Source organism: Nematolebias whitei, chromosome 22, assembly GCF_014905685.2.
Source record: "Nematolebias whitei isolate Nwh7 chromosome 22, NemWhi1, whole genome shotgun sequence".
Lineage (NCBI taxonomy): Eukaryota > Metazoa > Chordata > Actinopteri > Cyprinodontiformes > Rivulidae > Nematolebias > Nematolebias whitei.
The window spans coordinates 10013213-10034056 of NC_056519.1; the positions used below are offsets into that span (position 1 = coordinate 10013213).

At 42.1% G+C, this 20844-nt stretch overlaps 1 protein-coding gene across 1 annotated transcript in view; it reads left to right on the forward strand.

Annotated features, from left to right (window-relative positions):
* The first annotated feature begins 9290 nt into the window (after positions 1-9290).
* Positions 9291-20844, forward strand: part of grm8a (glutamate receptor, metabotropic 8a) — a 327929-nt gene continuing 316375 nt past the window's right edge. Inside the window, exon 1 of the mRNA XM_037695788.1 lies at positions 9291-9818. Within this exon, the coding sequence (XP_037551716.1) occupies positions 9291-9818 (528 nt within the window). The remainder of the gene's footprint in view (positions 9819-20844) is intronic.

A 20844-nucleotide genomic window follows, 5' to 3' on the forward strand; every position in this document is an offset into this window, starting at 1 on the left:
GAGGAGCCTTAAAGAGTTCGACGGTTTCTGTTCACCTTTTGCTTAAGAGCCAAAAAAATTATTTGGAAACTGACATTCTCCACAAACTGCTGTACATATTCATCAGTGCATCTGTATTTACTTTTGTAATTATAGCTCTATAATCAGCCGCCTGATGTTTACTGCTTTGAATCTGATGCCCCGCTTGGATAAAAGCCGTCCGTGTGAACGGGAACACGGACGTCGGAGTCTGATTACGAGCTCCGCAGAAAACCTTTTCATTTCTGTGAACTCAAATCTTTTGAAGCATTGCCTTTCTTCTCAGCTACACCTGGCTCGTAGTTTTCAGCAGCAGCTCACATCTGCGTTTGTAAACTCACGTTAAATCGAGGTTTCCAGTTTTACAGACTCACGTCCGTTTCTCAGGCGGCTTTTCACCCCAAGTCCATTTTATTTAGGTTCAGTTTGCCTCCGACATGAACGTATCTCTCTCTTTGTGCTATAATCCAATTAGCTTTAGCCCGAGAGTTGACTTTTAGGTAAAATTAATTGAACTTATGCCATGAGTGCTGTTCCTCACATTCTTATGAATCATCTGATGTGTTCTTTACTGCGACAGCACACTCCTCCACGTCTCTCTATGAAATACAACCGAGTGGGTGGCAAAAATATTTACCCCTCCTGATATTTATCTTTTGTTGCAGTAAACCAGGAATTTAATTAGATTTTTACTTGGTTTAAAATGGACTATACTCTAAAAGTACGCCAGATTAATGAAGTTAAATGGGTAAATAGGTCGTAGAAGGTGTTTTAGGCCATTAAGGACACCATATCTGATACAAAACACCGACCTTCAGCGTGCTAACACCATCACTACAGTGAAGCACGGCGGTGGCAGTACCGTGCCAAACTAGTCAGAGATGGAAGTAAAGATGGGCGGAGCCAAATGCAGAGAAACTATTGAGAGGAACTCGTAGTCGTCCAGAGATTTGAGGCTTAGATGGACCTTCCATCAGGAAGACCACCCTCCCGTTCAAATGAGAATCTAAAGCTTTCTGGACACAGAACCGAACCGGAAGACGCTTTGGAGACCGAACACATTTGGGAAATTCAAACCAAGTTTTGTCCTCGTTTAGCTTCATTAATCTGAAGCTTTTTTTTACTGGAATGTTGCTTTTAATCCAGTTAAATTTCAGCAGGTAAAGCAACCGAATAGAAAGATGGACTGTAACACTTTAAGAAACGCTCATCGGGGCAGTTAACTCCACATCACCATGAAATAATTCAGTTGTTACCTCCGTCATGGCTACACGTGTATTTTAATGTCTTTAAGAGGCAGTTATCAGGGCTCACATCCGTACTGCCTGCCTGAACGAACAGTTTACACAAACCTTTTGATTTCATGAACAAAAACACTGGAGCATATTTAAATTAACGGCTTTATTTAATTCCTTCCCGACAGGCTAAACCCTGCGTAATTCTCTGTAAAGTATATTTTCCTGTAGTGGAGCTGCTCCTGCAGGTAGTCGTAGAAACACTGAAGGAAAAGAGCGAGCGAGGAGGACCAAATGTAGATACGTCTCCGAAAGACGTGAAGCGGGACAAGACCAAACTTTTATTTTTGTAACAAACTGCTTGTGTGTGTGTATATACAGATTTATTCAGCGCAGATGGTATAAATATTAGTTAAATAATAATTATTTCCGTGCACCTCGGGTATGTCCGAAGACCGTCACTGTTTGTTTCTCATTCCACAGGTTCCCTCGTTTTTTCTGTTATTTAAAAAGTGTATTCTATTTTGAAGACGTTTTGTTCAAAGGCGAGGATCCAGACTCCGAGAAGGTGTTTTTAAATGTTTTTTTGTTGTTGTTGTTGTTGTTTGTAATATGTTGATTATGTCATAATTTAGAGGACGACTGAAGTAGATTCCTTTAAGATGAGACGAGTGTTAAAAACAACCACTTAATAAATAAAAACTTACTAATTCTAACGTCTGAGTGGATGTTTGCTGTCTTTTTTTATCATATTCAACCACATTATCTTTTTTTTTTTTTTTATATTCTCTACGTGAATATATTCTTGTATTAGACCAAACTTTGACTAATTCAAATAAAATGATCCGTTCAGGGGATTATAATATTGCCAGACTTTTTTTTTTGTTTTTCGCTGTAGGATGTTTCTTTTTTAAATCTAATATCAGCCGAAGGAGGTCTCCCAACAAATTTCACGTCATCATTTTAGTGTTGTTCTCTAGAAACTGCAGCTTCCAGCTGCTTTAGTTTCTTTATAACTCTTTGCCAGACACCTGAAGTAAACTGATGTCGCATAAATGATGTAGGATATTGCAAGTTGGATGCATTAGTGGCCAAAGTATTCGTTAAAGATGACTCTTAGTAACTACCACACCAAACTTTAGCTCAATATATGAGTGAATATGGAGCTTTTTGTAGGCTAAGATTGATTAGCTTTTGCAGCCATCTTTACTTGGGTTCACTTCAAAAGTTAATCAGTTGTCGATGTACATCTAGTGATTACTTTCTGAGAGTTTCATTAAAACCTTTCTAGTGGTACATTAGGTATTTTGCTAACAGGCAGACTCTGTTGACTCCAATAGTTATTAGCAAAGTTTTAACCACAGATCCCACACACACAATTAGAGTTCAGAGTATGTGTTGGGGTTGACTCCCAGCTACTACCACACCAAATTTGAACTTGTTATCTTTAAAACTGGATACGTAATAGCAATTTATAAGTGTAGCAAAGTTGCTTAGCTTTGGTGGCCATTTTGAATCAGATTGTCTCCAAACATTGAGAATTTGTAGTTTTAAATCCAATAATTACTCACAGGAAGTTTAGTTAAAATCTGTTTTTTGGCTCGTGAGATATTTTGCTAACAGACAAACGGTGTGCATTCAAATCCCCTTCAGGCCGAGTCCACCTTGTTGCAGTTCTAATCTCACCACCAGATGGCGCCATCGCCTCGCCCAGCTTCTCATGCGGCTGCAAAACTACAAATTGGACGTGTTGCGCGCACCTCCCAGCACTGGCTCGGCTCGGCTCGGCTCGACTCCTGACTCGGCTCAGCTGATCAAATTGTTACACGGCAGATGGGACGCGCGCGCGCTTCGTTTCTGTAACGCTCCACTCAGCTCCGGGTTTTACAGCGAGGAAAATGGATTGAAGTTCAGCCAATTAAGAGCGGCGCACCGCCGGAGTGAGCAGATTTTATTTTTTTATTTTGTATTTCTGGATGACTTATTGATGTGTTCAGTAACCAACCCCCCCTCTTCTTCCTGTGGAAGCCACTTATCGATTAATCGGTGATAAACTTGATTGAACGGTTTGGACTCGCGTGCACACAGCACTGTCCCTTTCAGCACCAACCCGCCACCACAGATCCACCCCCCCCCCCACCCCAACACACACACACACTCCAAAAAGGAGCTGAAAGCGGGGGTCGAGGCGCGGCGCGTGCGCGCGCGAGGAGCAGCAGACTTGAAGAAAGGGGGCTTTATGCGCAAAGTGCGTGGAGCTTAAAGAGGACCATGGATCCAAATCAGGTGGGTTTTTACTAACATTATTGATCAGCGCGTGCATGATGAATTCCTCTGCTCCCCCCACACCCCCCATTCTTAGTCATCAGCAGACAGCTCCTATTGTCCTTAAACATGCGCGGAGTTGATAGTTGCTGTTTTTTTTTTTGCGCGTAAAATCCTCCCTGTTGGTCACGACTGAGCACTTTTTATCTTCATCTCACGGATTTGTTTTTATTACTCGTATTTTGGAGGAGTGGAGGTAAAAACCCTCAAGAGGACTGGCATCTTTTTTTATTTTTTAAATTGAGGTGTGAAACTGCTGAGCTCCGCAAGGAAGTTGCCTGAGGCGGACGTGGAGCTGAAGGAGGGAAGATGCTGGAGCTGCTTCTTTCTGTACCAGGAATCAAATTGTCTGATTTCCGATGTATCTTAAAGTCCCTTGTCTGATAATCTGCACATTCCTCTGGTGATGGGGGGTTGCCAGACTGCGCACTAGTTGATGGGTGAGTACCAGACTTTACATCACTTTAACAATCATGTATGTATTAATGAGAATGACATGTACTCTCCCAGACATCACCACACTTATGTCAAAAAGAACATGCTAATTAGGGTGAATCAGATTGCACAGAAGAAGCCCTGTGGCTGCATAATCAGCACACCAGACTTTGATCTTGTTTTGGAACCAGGGGGCTGCGTTTTTATCTCAAGACGCACGACTTCGCCATGTCGAGGGAGGATGCATGAATCTGGATGTGGAGGGAACAAGACGAGGGTCCACAAATCAAATTAAAGTGAGCGGGAGACGTCCTTTCTGTGCGTGCGGCTCGTGAAGGAGCCGAGAGGAAAGACTGACCACAACTCCTGGAGCTGAAGAGAGGAGGGTGAGGGGTGGCGATCTCCCCCTTAGAGATGGAGAAGACTGAGGTGATGCTGCACAGCATCGAAGATTGAATAAGACGAGAACAAAATGATTAAAGTGAAGGAAGAAACCTCAACAAGCATGCAGGTCTCAATTAAAAGGAGTGATGAGCCACCTGAAGCCTTTTAGAGATCAACCTGCTTCATCTTTGAACCTTCAGGGGATTCCTCCTCCTCCTCACGGAGAGGCAGCCTCATGGGAGGGGGTTTCTTTCAGCTTTGCCAAAGCACCATGAGGACTACCAAAGGTGTGAAAGATGAAGGATGATGGGGCAAACCATCAGAGAGGTGGGATACTTTTAGTAAAGATTGATTGTTAAGGGGACAGTTGTGGCCTGATGCGTCCAATCCTGGATGTTTTCAGCTCCGTCTACATGGAAATGGCATTTTGGGGATTCCCCCCCCCCCCCCCTTTTTTTTTTTCCTATCTCAAAACCAGATTTCAGAGTAAATCTTTAAACGCCACCGCTGTGTTCTCGTGTGGACAGCCATTTGAAAATGAAGACGTCAAATTACACTCATCATTTAAGACCAAAAAGGGTTTTTCATCATTTTCCTGAACTTTCAACAATACTAAAACAAACGTTGCAGGAAAGTATCAACAAGATGCATGAAGTATTTTTTTTTTTCCCCGCGTGTTACAGCGCCACATGCAGGACACCAGACAGAAATGATTAACGTACAGGCACATCTGTGGGCAGCACCATGTTGTTACACTTCATTCTAGTGTCAAACTGTGATGCAGAGCTGTTTGTTTCTCACTAATAAGACACTAAGGGATGTGCTGACTTTGATTCGTAAAGGCCGTTGAAAATCCAGAGTTGGTCGACCTCTATGATCCTCTAATCATCTTCAAATAGTGTGAATGAGTCGCTAGACTTTAAATACCACCAGGGCTCCAGTTCCTTCTCCGTTGCCCCGGTCTGATTTATTTAGCACCTCTCACGAGACGTTTGAGTTTAGTTACCGCTTGAACTGTTAAATCCCGAGTTCACTCGTGCTGCGGTACGGATTCGGTGGCTCGTAGATGAGAGATAAAACCAAAGAAGTTGGGGAGTCGTTATTCCTGAAAGCTTGTCCCGGACAATAATAGACTGGAATCAGGTTTGAGTTGCGTCTGAACGAGTGGGGCCCCTAAGCCTCATTAGGAAACCTCCTTTTGTGACTTTGCCAAGAAAAACGCGTTGAATAAACGATGCGGTGACTGGAATGTGTTTGAATCGGCGCTGGTTAACCTATAAAGCAGGGGCTTTCATCAAAGTGGGGGCTCGGCTGTGACCTGATTTCTTTCAGAGTGGAGAGAAGCTAATGAATTAATTGGGACACAATTGAATTATTTTCGTTGAGAGTGGTTCATGCTGGGATGGCGCCCTTGGGGTAAGGCTGTCCGAAGGAAGGTTTCCAAACGATTCTTTGCCGTCAGCGTTCACAACACGAGATCTAATGTTGACCCGAGGGAGTTTTGGAGTGGGATGTGATCCAGCAGGGACAGATGCAGTTGAAGATTAGTAGCAGGATCTCCTGCAGGGTGATACAGGCTGGCTGATTTATCTACCGGGGGGGTACCCATGCCAAAAGGATACACGACTGTCCGATTTAACGAGACAGGACTTTCACATCAGATGTCCAGGTGCACGAACGAGTCATCGGCTTGGATTCAGAGTAGCACTAGTTTGCCTTGTTCTACCTGTGATCGATCAGTCATTGATTAAGCTCACCACAAACACCTGTCTGGATTTAGCTTGATACCCTCAGAGTAAAGACAATTTACATTTTTGGGCTTTTAGTTTTCCTCCAGCTTTTATAGGGCTCGTTCCTCTGCTATTGCCAGTGCCTGACATGTTTATATTCAGGTGGGTGGTTGTAAAAGGAACGTTCACACAAATGGTTTCCCTACAGAACGCTGGTGTATTATACTGAGATCCATCCAAGACTGAGCGTAGATTGTAAACAGACTGTCCAGCTCCATGTGTTCAATTCTGCTGTTTGCTTAACCCAGGCCCTGCCAACATTGTGTGTTTGACCCAACAACCACTTCACCCATAAAAACCACAACCAGGACTATAAATCTGGTCTGGATTTATACAAATTTACAGGCCAATCTGCAATCAGAGAAACCACTTCCTTGTTCCCGTTTGTCCATCTCTGACTCAAGCCCATGAAGCTTCTTCTTGAACTTTCTTTTAGTTCCAAAAACACAGGTCACCTTATCTCCATCCACATCTGGGAAACTTCGTATCCCCAAAATGTTCCTTTGTGGAACCAAAGTATTAATTCTGCAGTTTGTCTGAGCTGAGAAGTTTATCTCCAAAGGAAGCTTAATGGGCTCTTTACAATAACAAGTATTTAATGGCAATGTGGCTAAATGAGCCTTCTTTCAGATTGATGACCGGATTTTGTAGATTACCGTATTTTCCGGCGTATAAGTCACAGTTTTTTGCATAGATTTGTCAGTCCTGCGACTTATACACCGAAGCGACTTGTATGTTTTTTCCTCTTCATGATACGTTTTTTTTAACTGATGCAACTTATACTCCGGAAAATCCGTTGTGTAAAGAAATAGTGATAAACTCCCTTATATCTGAATCTGAAAGATTCAATAAAATATGGTATGCCTTTTTTCAGAAGTAGGCTTTTAACACACGCAAACAGGAGTCACCCGTCCACATGTTACATACATGATGATTGAATGATATTGCGATTTTTGAATGATCTGTTAGTGCTTGGAGTGTGTTTTGTGAATGACTCTCAGCTACTACCACAACAAATTTTAACTCAAAATGTGTAAAATTCACAGTCGGTCATTTTTGTGTTGACCAAGGTCATGCAGCTGTGGCGACCATCTTGACTAGAACTCACTCTGAAAGTGAATAAGTTGTAGATGCACATCCAATACTTTCAATTTTACAGTTTCAGCTAAATCCGTCCGGTGGGTCATGAGATATTTTGCTAACAGGGCAGACAAATGAGCAACACAGCCATGATTATATGTATGCCTTTAGCAGCGGGTGAAAAATGTTAAGTTTAACTAAGAATCTCACCAGAAAAATGTGAAAGAGGAAGAAAAAAAAAGTTTCCCTACCTCTAGTTGTCAAGCTCAGGATTAATTATCCCATCTTTAAATATTTATTCGGGGGATCCAAATTTGCACAAATTGCCTCCTCACACAGTCTGCGTGCACAAAATAAAATAAAAAATCAAGCCTTACAGATCAGGGGAGGCAAATGAGAAAATAAATTCCCTGGGGCTTCGGCTAATGAAAGCACATTAGCAGTCCTAGCATGTAGAATAAATCCACCAGTTTGTCATGACCAATTTTCAGCCCTGGTCCAAACCAACTCCTGCACTGGTCAATAAAACGGCTGCTTACACCGCGGCTCAGTGAGTGAGTGATACGTTACCGAAGCCAGGGATGACTTTACAATAAGTACCTTTACAGCTCCAACAAAGTTCAGTCAGGTCATCTGGACAGTTTCTTTTTTGTTGTTGAGACGTTTCGTCCTTCATCCAAAGGACTTCATCAGCCTGAGGAGCCAGCCACAACAAACTCAGTCCCGCAAGCAGCACAGTCACATAGTGGGACAACCAGTTTGCTGGTGATAAGATGGTTTCTTGGGCCCACCCTCTCCCCTGTATCCATCCATCCATCCATCCATCCATCCATCCATCCATCCATCCATCCACCCACCCACTTCTGCTTGTTCCAAAGTCGGGTCGTGGGGCAGCAGCTTGAGCAGGGAGGTCCAAACATCTCTTTCCACAGCCACTTCTTCCAGGTCTTCTGGGAGGATTCCAAGGTGTTCCCAGGCCTCTCAAGAGACATAGTCTATCCAGCGTGTCCTGGGTCTTCCCCGGGGTCTCCTCACAGTCGGAGATGCCCGAAGCACCTCCCCAGGGAGGCGCCCAGGGGGCATCCTTACCAGATGCCCAAACCATCTCAACTGGCTCCTCTCGACGTGGAGGAGTAGAGGTTCTACTCTGAATCTCTCCCGAATAACTGAGGATGTTTTTTCCTCCTCGGGACGAAACGTCTCAACAAATAAAGAAACCGTCCAGGTGACCTGACTGAACTTTGTTGGATTTTTTTAACCTGGATTATTGAGCATGAACTTTGATACCTTCACAACGGTTAATGTTAGGAAGTTACATTTAATATTACGTCAACCTGTTGGGTTTGAAACTGTTTGTGTGTGACGTGTTCATTCAGCTGCAGCAGAAACACACCTGCGCTGCGTCTTCACTGCCGTCTCATATATTTCTAGTCTCCCCATCCTCCTCGTCTGCATCTCACTTCCTGCTCCTTACCCCCGTATTCTTCTTTATTGACTCTGCAGCAGGTAGTCGTGCAAAACAGCCCAAGGATCTCGCCGCGAGGTCCTCCGCTGTCATCCTGACAGCTGCTTTCCTTGCTGCTCTGCCAAGAGACGAGTGTGTGGAGGTGATTACAAAGCTGAAGCGCTTTGGTGTTTTTCAAACCAGAGGATTGAACTGATATTTTTGCCAGAGTTAGGAGCGTGCTATTCAATGACGTGTGCATATTTTGTACTTGAGCCTTAAAGCCCTGCAGCAGCTTGATGTTGGTACTGACACTAAAATGTCTCTGTGTCTCCTTCACAGATGCTTCAAAAGACGTGACTTGTGGATTACACGCTGCACCTCCCAACCACAAATCCACCGTAGCCGCTACATCTCTTGTGCGCTCTCTTCTATGGATTATGATTTGCTCATGGGGCTCGGCTATCTCCAAATTTGGGGTTCTTCACCTCTGCTTTATTGACCAGTAAGAAGGTCCAAACAATTAAAGTTCAGTTTTTGAAGTATCCTCCTCTAAGATCCAAATTTTTGCACATTTTTATGAACATGGAGCCTCACTGGAGCCCAGGTTCCCCAGTCATCATCCTGCTCCTGGCTCATACTTGGTTCTTTCCTGCTGCCTCCCCTCAACGAGTCCCCACTGACCCCCAGGCGGCGCCGGAATACGCTCACTCCATCCGACTTGACGGTGACATCATACTTGGCGGATTATTTCCCGTTCACTCGCGAGGCAACCATGGCACGCCGTGCGGCGAGCTGAAGAAGGAGAAGGGTATCCATCGCTTGGAGGCCATGATGTTTGCTATTGACTTGATCAACAAGGACCCCGAGCTGCTGCCCAACATCACCCTGGGGGCCCGGATCTTGGACACCTGCTCCAGGGACACGTACGCACTGGAGCAGTCCCTGACTTTCGTACAGGCCTTGATTGAACGGGACGGCTCAGACGTCCGTTGTGCCAATGGAGACCCTCCTATCTTCACCAAGCCTGATAAAATCGTAGGGGTGATTGGAGCTGCGTCAAGCTCCGTGTCCATCATGGTGGCCAACATCCTGCGCCTCTTTAAGGTAAGATTCAACCACTTTATTGATGTTTTGGTAACTTCTCCTTTTGTCTTGCTGTTTGTCTGCTCATGGACTGCCAGTCCGTGCACATTCCAGATGTTTCCAGAGACAAAATTGCTCATAATAGCTTAATTGCTTTGTTCTGGGTCTGGCCTATTTCACTTGCTCTCTCTCCTTCTTAAAAGAAGGCAGTAGCATCCACAAATCTGCTGGACCACGACAATATACTGCTAAATTGAAAACTTGCAGCATGCCTACATATATAAGCTGGATTAGAGAACTCCTTCATTTATTGTGTGAATGCTTATGAAGCATTCACGCTATTGTGATCCTGTTTATATTTCTTATACTTATTATACGCCTTCCGTACGTTTTTTGACATCTTTCTCGTTCCACAGTTTTTGTGTTATTTCAACAAATCATACAACAAAACATTCAGCTCTTTCTGGAGAAGAGTGACATGACTTTTGGTACTGGTGCAACTTTAGCTTTTTGAAATATTTAGCCTTTTCTGACGTTTTATTCCTCATTGGAAATGAAATGAGCTCATTTTACATCCTTCATGCCTATAGATGTGTTTACAATCTTTTACCACTACTTTCACATTTTGTTCAGTTCAGCTTGTTTCAGCTTACTTCTGCAAAAATAAAAAATAAACCAAAACGACAACAAAAAAGCTACTTTTAGCCGATTTCTGCTGTTTTGCGCTTTCTTTCTGCTAATCTCAGTTTATGCTTTTTTCAGCTTATTCCTGCAAGTTTCAGCTATTTCTGTTATTTTAGCTACTATTTAGCTGATTTTATGCTAATTTTAGCTTTCTCAGCTAATTCCACATTTTTTGCACTCATTTAAACGTTTTCAGCCTAATTCTGCAAAACATGTGCTCTCTCCACTTGCTTTAGGTAATTTAAGCTTCTTTCTGCCTTTTTAGCTACTATCCATTAGTTTTATTTGTAGCAAATTTCTGTTTGTTTTCTAGATAGTTTCCTTTTTTGGTGCTAATTTCTGCTTCCTTCAGCCTAATTGGGCACAGTTGTACTCTATCCACTTTCTTCTGGTAAATTAGGCTTCTTTCTGCTTTTTTTTAGCTACCTTTCAGCTGTTTTGTTGTTGCTGTTGCTAATTTCAGATTTTTTTTTAAAATAATTTCCAAATTTTTGTGCTAATTTCTGCTTATTTAAACATAATTCAACAAATATGTGTTTGTTGTACTTTCTTCTGATAATTTAGCTTTGTTCTTCCATTTTATGACCAATTCAGCACATTTTTAGCTAATTTCAGATGTTTTTCAGCAAGTTCTTCAGCAATAAGCACTGCATTTTCGCAGGAATTGCAATTTCTCTAGTTTAAAGTGGAAACACTAGGCTGACTTTGTCCAGTAATGCTTAATCATTTGAAATAACCTGGAACCCCTTTCTGTCTTATGTTAATGGCACAGGTTGTCAGATTATTCTTAAATTGAGACCATTTCATTAGCTTGTTAGAGGCAGGTGCCCACAGGAGGGGTTTAAAAACTGAAAAGGTAATAAAAACTGTTATCACTTTCTGCTGCAGTGACTGTTTTCCTTCTGTCACTGGTCGGAGGGAAGGATAGCCTGCCTGATAGCCACGTTTTCTAAGCCCAAAGTGTGATTTTTATCTCCAGTTCAGACGTGTGTGAGTGAGAAACCGATGTGTCAAGCGATGCTGGTAAGAAAGGACTCTGTGTGTGTCGCCTGCGAACTTGCGAAGACACCACTTTTTTCTAGTACATGTGTGGGCCTAATTAAGCATCCTCGTGAGCGCCTCCTGAAGCTCTCACAAATCCAGTTGTTCCTCCTCAGGTATGTGTGTGTTTCTGCAAGTGTGTTCCCATTGTCATCGTTAGTGTCACGGAGCTGATGGATGGCTGTTCCGTTATGAAGTACGAGTCCAGTAATGACGCCTGTGGCATTTCACATTTTTATCCCACGCTCGCTCTCACTGTATGGTTTCTGTTGGTTTGGCTCAGGAACATTCCATATGCTGCTCTGTGGGTGTGTGTGTGTGTGTTTTATTACGAGTGCATGGAACGCACATGTTAACAACCAGCTCTGAATGGAAGATTTGCATATTAAACAACAACAACAACAACTAAACATGATTTATTCCAGGATCTGTCACAGCGACAGCACTCGAACAGAGCGCCTTTCTGCCTCTGCGGTGCCTCGCTCTCATTTGCCTAATACGATTTAGAGCCTCGCGTGCGTCTCTGTGCACGTTTGAGTGTGTGTGCGCTGCTTGCCAGCGGTGCACGTCCAGCTACTGTTTGTGCATGGTGTGTGTGTGTGTGGGGGGGTGTTGTAGTGTAACTTTGCAGCATGTCAGCCTCTGGTTGTGTTCAGGCGTGTCACAAAAACCGTATCCTTCTCCGCATCTTTAACGTAAACGACGCAGCCTGTTCTGAAAATGGAACTTGCACACACGGCCCAAAAAGACATATGTATTTTTAAACTGACTAATCCGACAGTCACAGCTAGTCGCCCACTCAACACAACGAGAGGCCAGGAAGCAAATACAACAGTGTGTGTAGCAGATGAGATTCAAACAACAGATTGTATGAAAAATTCAAATTTTCATTTTTTTTTTCAAGCTTAGCAGCAGAGGGAGCCCCTTACTGACAGAGAGAAATCAAGTCGAACAAGGGTTGTTGATGCTTCTGTTGTTCCTCGTTCCCCTTTTTGAAGATTAGCGTTCTGCACTGTGGGATGATCAGAACCAGGGTGGGGGTGAGATAAGATACAAGAAGAGTGGAAATGTGGTAATCAGGGGCTTTGCAGCCGCAGACTGTAATGGAAACCCAAGCGAATTAAAGGACCGCCATTTGAGCTTAATATTTACACAACTGACTTGAGTTCTGGCCATTTTTTGTATTGGCCAATGTTGGTTAGCTGTGGCGGCCATTTTGACTGGGAATGACTCCGAGAAATAATTGTAGATGAATTGGAGATTGTAGAAAATTGGTGGAGACGTTCATCCAGTGCTTAATTTGAGCTGGATCTGTCCAGAATAGGATCTGAGAACACTCTTATTTTGACAGGATGCGTTTTGGTAACTGTTTGCTTGGATTCGGTAACTCTCAGGCTTACTACTACTAATAAAGTTATGAACAAATATGGCTGCCTTGAACGAATAAAACTTATATTGGATATGCAAACTGAAAATAATTACATAAACACTAATTTTAAACACAACAGCCACTTATAAACATACGAGCTGCCCCATTCAAGTAGCATCTACCCTTAAAGAGTGGTGTTGGTGGTGTGTGTGTGTGTTGGGGGGGGAGCTAACCAGGCAGGAGCCCAGATGGAGAAGGCGCCTGGAGTCAGACAACAACGAGCAGGGTCAGTGTCGGGTTTGGAACCGTCAAGTAGGAGTGGGGTATGATGCTTGACAGAAGCGGAGTGTTTACAAATCTAGGTAAACATAGATGTTTAACAATCCGTTAAAATACACCAAAATGCAGGAAATCGCATCTACTTTATTCAAAATTTTCTGGGGGAAGACCCACAGACCTCCACCCCAATGTCAGCCCACCAGCTATTTGCGTTCCGGCATTGATCGTTTGCAAATTACCGTATTTTTCAAACTATAAGGCACATTAAGCGAAACAAAAGTCAGATAAATCAAACTTTATTCAACTCATTCATAATAACCACATAAAATTGGTTCGAGGTCAGTAAGCACAACACAAATTAATATAAGGCGCAGCTGATTATAAGGCTCACTGTTGATTTTTAAGAAAATTAAAGGGTTTTAAGTGCGTCTTGTAGTCCGGAAAATACGGTAAGCCCTGCGTTCATCCAATGAATACCTGTCTCTTTAATGGCCTCCGCTTGTCGGCAAACTTGAGCTCAGTTATCCAAAGTCCTGCCGCTTAACTGAACAAGACTTTACGTTTTTAGAAAATAAAAACACCCTAAAATCGTAATAGTTCTTAATGCTTCTGTGCTCTAAAGTTACTGTTTGGTAGTTTACTTTGGTCAGTTTGTTTATCTACATGTGAGGCTGTGGGTCGCCTTCAGCTTGGCCCGTGTTCCTCTGAGAGACGTAGGGCAAGTTTCTGGTATTCAAATACACAATAAATAAATAATAATCTTACTGACCAACTGAAATATGATTGTTCTGGCAGGTTTTTTTTCTTACCACGATAGAACTATTTATCAAAACTACAAATTCATTCAGTACAGCTGAGATTACTCTCAACTCTGGACACACGGAGATTTTTTTAGTAGTCTGGCATCGACCTCCATATTCTGTCTCATGTCGGGCATAATTTCTCTCAGAACTCTACTTCAAATAGATGTGGCCAAACCTCAAACGTTTATCATTTTCAGAGCGGTGCAGAGGTCAGTCCACTGCTGCGGACTGAGCCTAGAAATAAACCGCTATGTGGACACGATTTACCAGTTAACAGACTGGCATTCTTTGAAGAATTTCTTACTGCCCACCATCTTTCATGCCAGATGATCTTATGATTGATGATGATGTTATAATCTTTTTGGTTAAACCTACAAATTATTGTTATGCAATATCTCAAAATGTCACTGTCAGAGTTTGAGTTATGAATGACTCTCAGCTACTATCATACCAAATCGTAGCTCAATATCTGTAAAATTGACCGAGTTATAGCCATTTTTATACATTTTAAAACCAGTTGGCTGTGGTGTCCATTTTAGAGTTGGCTCTAAATATTAATCAGTTATTGAGGTGCACCCAGTGATTATAACCTGGTAATTTCATAAACATACTTGTAGTGCTTCATGAGATATTCTGCTAACAGACATATGAAAATAAACACAAGCAAAAGCATGATGTTTGCGATCATGTCACTGAGGTCATCTGTGCACAAGTTGCTCTAAAAATAAAACAAACGTGTGCTAATTTGTGTTTTTCGCTCTAAGGCATTTAAGCAAACACTTAAACCGACAGCTGTTTTACGTTTATAGACTTCTCACTCAGCATTCACAAACCGACTCGCAACATTTTTGCTCCAATAAATAATTTAGACAGGAACGAGGCGAGGAAACGGGTCCAAACGTTTAAGAAAAATCAAAATAAACTCTCCAGACGGATTATCTAAAGCAGTCAGGCTCCCGAGGGGTCGCAGATGGTTCCTGAGAGGGTGAGGCGGGATTAGCTGGGAAAGAATAGCCTCCAAAAGCATATTTCTTTTAACAAAAAACTTCTTCCTCTTATTTATTTATTTTTCCCCAGACCTGCTTTCTGAATCTCAGCTCTGCAGAGGTAAAGAGACGAAGAATCTTTCATCTTTATTTTATTTTTGGCTCAATAAAAAGAGAATATTTACAAGTTTTGGGCAATAATTCGACAGTGGCAAGAAATCTGTGTATGTGACGAGAACTTGGATTATAAAACTGAACCATGAAGTTTCTCTGAACTGACAAACAAAGACGGAATATGAGATAAATTAATATCTTTTTTTTTCCTTTACTCCCCAAATTAAGTGTTTCAAACCAGTTTTCTTCTCCACACACCTTTTATCCACTTTGTTTGGTCTCTAAACACAAACCCTGATAATATTTTTCATAAGTTCTTGTAATCGGATGTGTAAGACGGCAGATATTTTAAATCAAAGTGGACTAACAACATTTTTACAACAATTAATTTAAGGAATGATCAATAATGTTCAACATAATGGTACTTCTTCCAGCTATCCAACTCTTAACAACGGTGTACCACAAGGCTCAATCTTAGGACCCACCCTCTTCACAATCTACATATTTATTGTAGATCAGATCATTCTTGACACATCCTTACATTTCTAAACCGACGACACAGTTGCTTACTGTCGAGCTAAAACATTTGCTAAGGTTGTTCAGCTCTTACAGTCTGCATTCAACATCATCCAGTTAGATTTGTTCCGTCTCAAACTGGTGCTAAATGCTGATAAAACCTAAAGGATGTCCTTTTCAAACAGGAAGTCGTACCAACAGTTCTTCCTTTTATCTTATCTATGAATGGTGTTCTTATTGCGTTTGTCGATTCTTACAAATACTTGGGTATCTTGGTCGACCCGCCTCTTTTAAGTCTCATGTCGAAAACTTGGTAAAGAAAGTGAAAGTTAAATTGGGTTTATTTTTTAGAAATGGATCCTGTCTAACTCAAAACGCTAGGAAACAACTTGTAGCTGCTACTTTCCTTCCCTCCATTGACTATGGTGACATTATTGACATGAACGCTCCTACAAGCACCCTGCAGATGTTGGACATTGTCTATCATGGTGGATTAAGATTCATAACTAGCTGTAACTACTGTACCCACCACTGCACCCTGTATTCACTGGTTAACTGGTCATCATTAACTTCACGCAGACTCTCTCACTGGTACATTTTCATCTTTAAATCACTTCTTGGTCTGCTGCCTTCATACATCTCCTCCTACATGTCACTTTGTGAGTGCAGCTACAGCGTGTGCTCCCAGAACATTATTACCTGCAGTGTCCCCTCAGTGTGGACCAAATTTGGCTAAATGGCCGCCTTCTACTCCACTCCTGTTTCCTGGAACACTTTGCAAAAAGATCTGAAGTTGTCGACTTGGACCTCTAACGGACTTTAAACATCTGCTAAGTTCATGGCAAAAACCAACACAGACATGTTCCTGTTTTAGTATTTTACATTTTATAATGTCCCTGTTTATGTTTTAAAAAATATTATTTCTTCTATTTACCTTTCATTTTATTTGCTTTTATATGTCTGTTTATTATTGTGTACCTCATCTGTGTTCTTTGTTTCAAACAGGTCTCTCTTGTAAATGAGTCCTCGTGACTCAACGAGACTAACCTGTATAAATAAAGGTTGGTTGAAAAGGAGTGTAAACAAATTTCATTCAAAAATAAAACCAACATGTCTGCCGTCTACAGAGTCCTCATTGATTTTAATGGTTAGTGGTAGCTCTACACTTGTTTCCAGTTCTGCTCCTCCTGTCCACATTCTCCCCCATCGTTCTGTCTTTAGATTTCATCCTAACCACTCATCTGGAAACTAAAAGCTTTGTATTGATCATGTCTGTACACAGATGGTAATTACAGCTATATGGATCATAAAAAGAGACGTCACATCGAGGCAAATCCAAGAGGATCACCTGCTGAAGATGGCTTTGGGAGACACGAAAGATCAAAAACGCCAAATCTGTCCGACAAATTGTGTTCCTTCAACAATAGACGGGAGGTTTTGCATGGTCGCCGAGGCTAATGGGCTGCCCGTGTGCGGCTTTGTCTGCCGCTGCCAGGAAAGCCAACAATGAAGCCACGTTTTGCTGCAGTGACACCCGCACGCTGCGTGTCACAGGCTGAAAATGAAATTCAATTCATAAATTGATAAGTGGCGGTTGTCCCCTGGTGAGAGCAAATGGAACGACTTTACCTCGGGGAGTTTGGGGAAACACTCGCACACAAATAATCAAACACACATTATACACACACGCTGATACCTCCATTCGTTCAGCTGCAATTGATTCTGCTTGAGGCTTTCAAACATGTAAACACACACACACACACACACACACACACACACACACACACACACACACACACTCACACGCACATTAAGTTGTTTCTGTTTTCTGTTTTTTCTGTTTCAAAGAAACAGCTTCTTGTCTCCATCTTTGTTATAAAGTTGTGTTTTCAAGACAAGGTCATCCATCCTTCCATCCATCCATCCATCCATCCATCCATCCATCCATCCATCCATCCATCCATCCATCCATCCATCCATCCATCCATCCATCCATCCATCCATCCATCCATCCATCCATCCATCCATCCATCCATCCATCCATCCATCCATCCATCCATCCATCCATCCATCCAGTTGTTCCAGAGTCAGGTGGCGAGGCATCATCTGGATCAGGGAGGTCCTGGCATCTCTTTCTACTGAATCCTCTTCTAGCTCCTCTGGGACCATTCCAAGACCAGCAGAGAGACATGCTTACTCTCTCCAACCGTCTCCTGGGTTTTCCACAGGTTCTTTTCCTAGTTGGGGATTCCTGGAAAACCTCCCCCAGGAGGTGTCCATGGATCATCCTTACCAAATACCTGAACCACCTCAACTGGTTCCTCTCGATGTGGAGGAGCAGCGCCTCTACTCCTAGTCTTTCCTGGATAACTGAACTTCTCACCCTATCTGTAAGGAGTCCAGCCACCCTCCAGAGAAAACTCGTTTTATCCACTTGTCAAAACGCTGCTGAACATTTTTCATCTATATGTTGCTTTTAACACTGAAAACGCATGTTCTGTATGTTTTTATGAGTGTGTATATGTGTGAGGAGGAATTACAGCAGACAATCTTTCACTTGTTTCCTAATTTGGCTGCAGCTTCCTGTTCAGTTACAGCTGCTCTGAGCGATTTCTCTGATACATTCATTTCCTCATTTGCATTAGTTTTCTTTTGTTTGAGGGACGTTGTTTTTGCATTTCAGATTATTCCCTAAGGATAAAGTTTTTTTTTTTTCCTTGTTTGTGAGTGTATGGGTTTCTGCTTATAGCAAAAAATGTCATGAACCTCTAAACAGATATATATATATATAAACCTCAGAGTAGTTAATGAATATACATCACTGATTACCATTCAGTCAATCCAATTAAAGCTGGCCACAACAGCTAATCAACCTTAGCTAGCACAAACATAGCTAACTTATTCAAGATCACAACCTAAAATTAGACTTAACGTGACCAAATTGGTATATTTTTGTCATTTCTCAGCAGGAAACATGGACGACATGCATTCCTTTAAATACATCTATACCGTTAATTTAATTTATTTTTAGTTTCAAGAAGCTTTTCAACACATAAATGTGTGAAATATTACTAATACAGTCACACACCTTCTGCAATGTGTAAATCAGTGCGAGTAAATGTTTGCATGTTTAAAAGCCAGCTGGATCTGTTAAAAAAAATCAGGCGTATTGTGAATTACAAATCAATTTTGAAGTTTAGCTTCACGTCGATGACAAAAGCTGCTTCAAAATGCAATTAACAGTGATTGCTGTAATTTCATCCAGAGGCCGGTTCAGACATAATTCCTCATTCAGGCTCGCTTTTATTCTGAAGGTCAAGCTTAGTTTGGATCTACAGTGTTTATTTTAATCCTGAGCTCCCGTTTTATTCAAATAATAAGACAGGAAGTCGGCAGGGAGAAGAGTGTGAAGGGGATTCAAGAATAAAGTACGATGGAGTATTAGGGTCACTCAGAAGAAGAAAAAAGAGGATTAAAAAAAAAAAAGTTTTGAGATTAAAGTGAAAATAGGATTGACAAGACAAACATGTATTTCATAGACAAAAGAAGTTACAATGTTGGGAGAGAAAAAAAGTATTTTCAAGTCTTATCCAGAGGAAGTGAACCCAGCTGTGCTCCTGAACCTGACCGTATTCGTTGAATTCATTATTATGCTTTTATTTTGGCATCAGAATCTTATGTTGACACTTTTGACGAGGTAACGTCAAAAATAACATGCGGTTATTTTTAGCTAAATCAGTCCGGACTTTTTTTTTTTTCAGTTTGGGTACGAGGTCCGGAAAAATGGAGCGTGAGATTGACAAACGGATTGTTGCAGCGTCTGCAGTATTGTGGACTCTGTGCCGGTCCGTTGTGGTGAAGAGGGAGCTGAGCTGCAAGGCGAAGCTGTTTACCATCCGTCTACATTTCTACCTAGGCCTGTTGCGATAAACAATGAATCAATTAATCGCATGATAAATTAAAATTATCAACCTCATTTTCATTTATCGTTTTTTTCTGCAAAAAGATGAGAACTTGTTTACTGATTTTTTTTTAATTAAAAAGCTTTGTGTGATAAATGCTATGCTAAAGAGCTCAAACCACACAGAGCTTCTGCTATTTTGAGAACCAAAAAAAGGACGGAGAGACAGCTCATGTCACATCAAGGGGCCTTCCTCCCATTTTTCTTAGAGATACGCTGCTCGCTCCCTCACTATCCATCCTTTGGTTCAAACAGTCTTATACTGCCATCCGATGGTTGAAAAAAGGTGCTACACTCAAAACAAATTAACCAACGTTTCTTCTTAAATTTGACAATAATTACTAATTATTGTCAAATTTCAAACAATATTATCGTTTATCGCAATAATTTCGGAGACAATTAATCGCCCTGCAAAATTTGTTATCGTGACAGGCTTATTCCTACCCCCACCTATTGTCCAAACCTCTGGGTAGTGACTGAAAGAACGAGATTGTGAATACAAGCTGTCAAACCGAGTTTTCCTCTCAGTGTAGCGGGACTCTCTTAGAGGTAGGGTGAATAGTTCAGTTATCTGGGAGAGACTCGGAGTGGAGTTGCTCTTTCCCGTCGAGAGGAGCCAGTTGAGCTGGTTTGGGCATTTGGTAAGGTTCTCCCTGGACACCTCCCTGCAAAGAGATGTCTGGGTCTCTCTACTCAATCTGCCTCCTCGAGACCCGACTCCAGAACAGGCGGCGGATGGCTGGATGGGACACTGCAACTGAGTGGCCTTAATACTTTTTTGTAATAAAGGCATTACAGTAGCGTGAGGAGAAAAATGGAAAAGCAAATGAGTAGAAATAAATTCTGGACAGATGGAAAAGGTCTACAAAAAAAGACGCTGAGCCGGGAGACAGTGGCATCCTCCGGGGTGTAATGATGTGGCGTTGATTTCTTTCATGGAAGCATTAAGAGGGTGATGATAATGAAGCCGCAGAGCGCTCAGAACGGCGAGCAGAAACACTCATTAGGACATGAGTGGGCCTTTTCGTGTCGACTCGCGTGCGTCGCCGCACTGCAAATCATCTGCTGCAGTGAAACATCACGGCCGCTACAGCGGGGCAGGGCACGATCATCCAACCTCCGCTAACGAAGGCAGACTTAATGAACAAACGGTTAATGAAGAGCGACCTAATTGTCTTTTTGAAATTATTTATTGCCTTCATCTGGTGAGTATTGCCTGGAGATGATTCGTCAACATTAGGTCGTGTGTAACGTGCTAACACGGCGGCTAAATTGGATTGTGCAAATCTGACCC